At 63.8% G+C, this 2,150-nt stretch overlaps 1 protein-coding gene across 1 annotated transcript; it reads right to left on the bottom strand.

The window, feature by feature from the left end:
* Nucleotides 1-1,718, bottom strand: CCM_01497 (uncharacterized protein; the record flags this gene model as incomplete). Its single annotated transcript, XM_006666653.1, has 2 exons — nt 1-1,093; nt 1,156-1,718. 2 exons carry the CDS (start codon nt 1,716-1,718, stop codon nt 1-3), a joined length of 1,656 nt encoding a protein of 551 aa, XP_006666716.1.
* Between the last annotated feature and the right edge of the window lie 432 nt (nt 1,719-2,150).

Genomic DNA, 2,150 nt, shown 5'->3' with positions numbered 1-2,150 from the left:
TCACTTCCGTGCCAGGCGTGAAGGCATCTTATCGCCATTGTAGCGCGGTTGGCCAGTCGTCTTGCTCCCTCGCGTGCTCCGGCTCGACGGCTTGCCGCCTGTCTGCGCGCCGTTGGGCGTGCCCTTTTTCCTTGCACCACCGCCGGCGCGGGTAAAGGAGAGCACCCAGCGGGCGGGCAGGAGTAGGAGCTGCAGCACGGCGTGGAACGGAAACAGCACAATCTTGACGACGGCGTCGAAGCCGCGCACAAGGATGCTGCTGCGGGCGCTGTTCTTGGCGGCGACGGCGGCCAGCGCAATGGCGTCCTGGACGCGCGCGTCCATGGCGGCAAAGTGGGCGTCGACCTGGGACTGTAGCAGCGTCGACTTCTTTTCGTAGCGGCGCACGGCGCGGTTGAGCGCGTCGAGCTCGGGCTGGATGGCGCCGCGGATGTCCTTGGCGAGGACGGCCTCTTGCGCGGCCTTGGCCGACTCGTTCGTCTCCTCGTCCTCGTCCTGCTCGGACAGCACGGCAGCGGCGGTGCGGGCGGCGGCAGCGGCGGCGGCCGAGTCGGACTCGAGTGCGTCGAGGCGCTCGAGGATGGCGTTGATGCGCACGCTGTTGGCGGCGGGCAGCGCGCCAAAGGGGTTGCTGTGCACGACGCGCTGCAGGTGCAGCGTGCGGGCCTGCACCAGCTTGATCATGTGCGAGAGCACGCGCACCTCGGAGACGAGGATGAAAATGGTCAGGTTGTAGTTGGAGACGAGGCCCTCGGACGGCCGGCTCAGCTGGGAGCGAATCATGTGCAGGATGAAGGCGCTGATGAGCGGCAGCGAGAAGCACGATAGGAGGGCCGTGACTTCGTGCAGGTAGAGCTCGCTGAGGGCCGATTGCTGCGAGGGCGATGGTGTCTTCTTTTCTGGCGTGGACTCGTCATTCTTGGAGCGCAGCGCGTCTTCTTCGGGGACGTGGTCCAGGTGCGAAGCTCCATCTACGAATTCCTCGTCGTCGTCGCCGTCGTCGTCGTCGTCGTCGCTATCGTCATCAAAGACTTCATCTGCAGAATTGGCTTCGTGTTGAATGCGCACCTGCTGCGCTGAGTGGTACCACAGCCTGTCATTCATGTTAGCGGAAATATTTGCACCAACGGCGCCGCAGAATCTTCTTCTTCTTACCAAGGCTGCGTGACGGACCAGTGCAGAAAGACGCCGGCCAGGCCCAGCAACATGATGTCCGTCGCCACGGCGCCGCCGCCCGTGAACAGCGCGCCGGCCAGGGCAGGCAGCAGCGCAAAGGCCAGCGACAGGCCGGCCAGCGACGAGAGCTCCGGGGGTTGGTCGGCGGCGGTGCCCTGGGCGGCCTTGGCGTGCGGGTTCAGGATCGCGCGGGCGTCGTTGAGACCGCGATCGGAAAAGTTGGAGCTCCGTCTGAACGGTGGCGGGTTTCCCCGCGATGGTGGCGGCTCGAAGCCGCTGGAATCAGACGAGAGACGGCGCGTCGAGGACGGCGGCACCCAGCGGGCCGCGCCGGGGTTGCTCTCGGCGACGGTCCTGGCGCGGCGAATGGCGTGGCCGGGCGGCGCGCTGACGCCGGAGCTCACGCCTGTGCTCGGGATGTTGTTGTGGGTGGTGGTGCTGCTGCTGCCGCCGCCGTCTGTTTTGCTGCTGCCGTTGGGGCCGTTATTTGCATGACGCAATGATGGGCGGGCAGCCGTCGACGGGGAAGCGTCGTCGGCCATGGTGGGCAGAAATGCATGCGAGGAGCGCAGCCAAGACGGATATGGTGAGGCGTCGGAGAACAGCTGGTAACGAATGCAAGATGGAGATTTGGTCGATGTGACGGCGGCTCGGCAAAGTCGTGGTGGTTGGTGCCGAGATGGGAGCGGGAAAGCGGGAAAACGGGAATGTGGCAAGGATGATGGGCTGTCTGTCAACCTGGTACTGTTCACGTCACCACCCCGCGCAACAAGTGCTTTGATTCTTAATTATGGTGTGTTTTAGTGCTTTTTGGGGCGATTTTTTTGCTTGGACTTTTTCATCCCCTCGATCCCCCGAGGCGGTTATTCCAGTAACTAGCGGGTTGCGAACCCTAAAACTACCTACTAACGATGGGACGGAAATCGGTCCACAGTGACAATCCAGTCCACGACTCCACGAACAGCCACAGTCTG

Source organism: Cordyceps militaris, assembly GCF_000225605.1.
Source record: "Cordyceps militaris CM01 unplaced genomic scaffold CCM_S00001, whole genome shotgun sequence".
NCBI classification, from domain to species: domain Eukaryota; kingdom Fungi; phylum Ascomycota; class Sordariomycetes; order Hypocreales; family Cordycipitaceae; genus Cordyceps; species Cordyceps militaris.
This window is presented reverse-complemented; position numbering and strand designations above follow the sequence as displayed.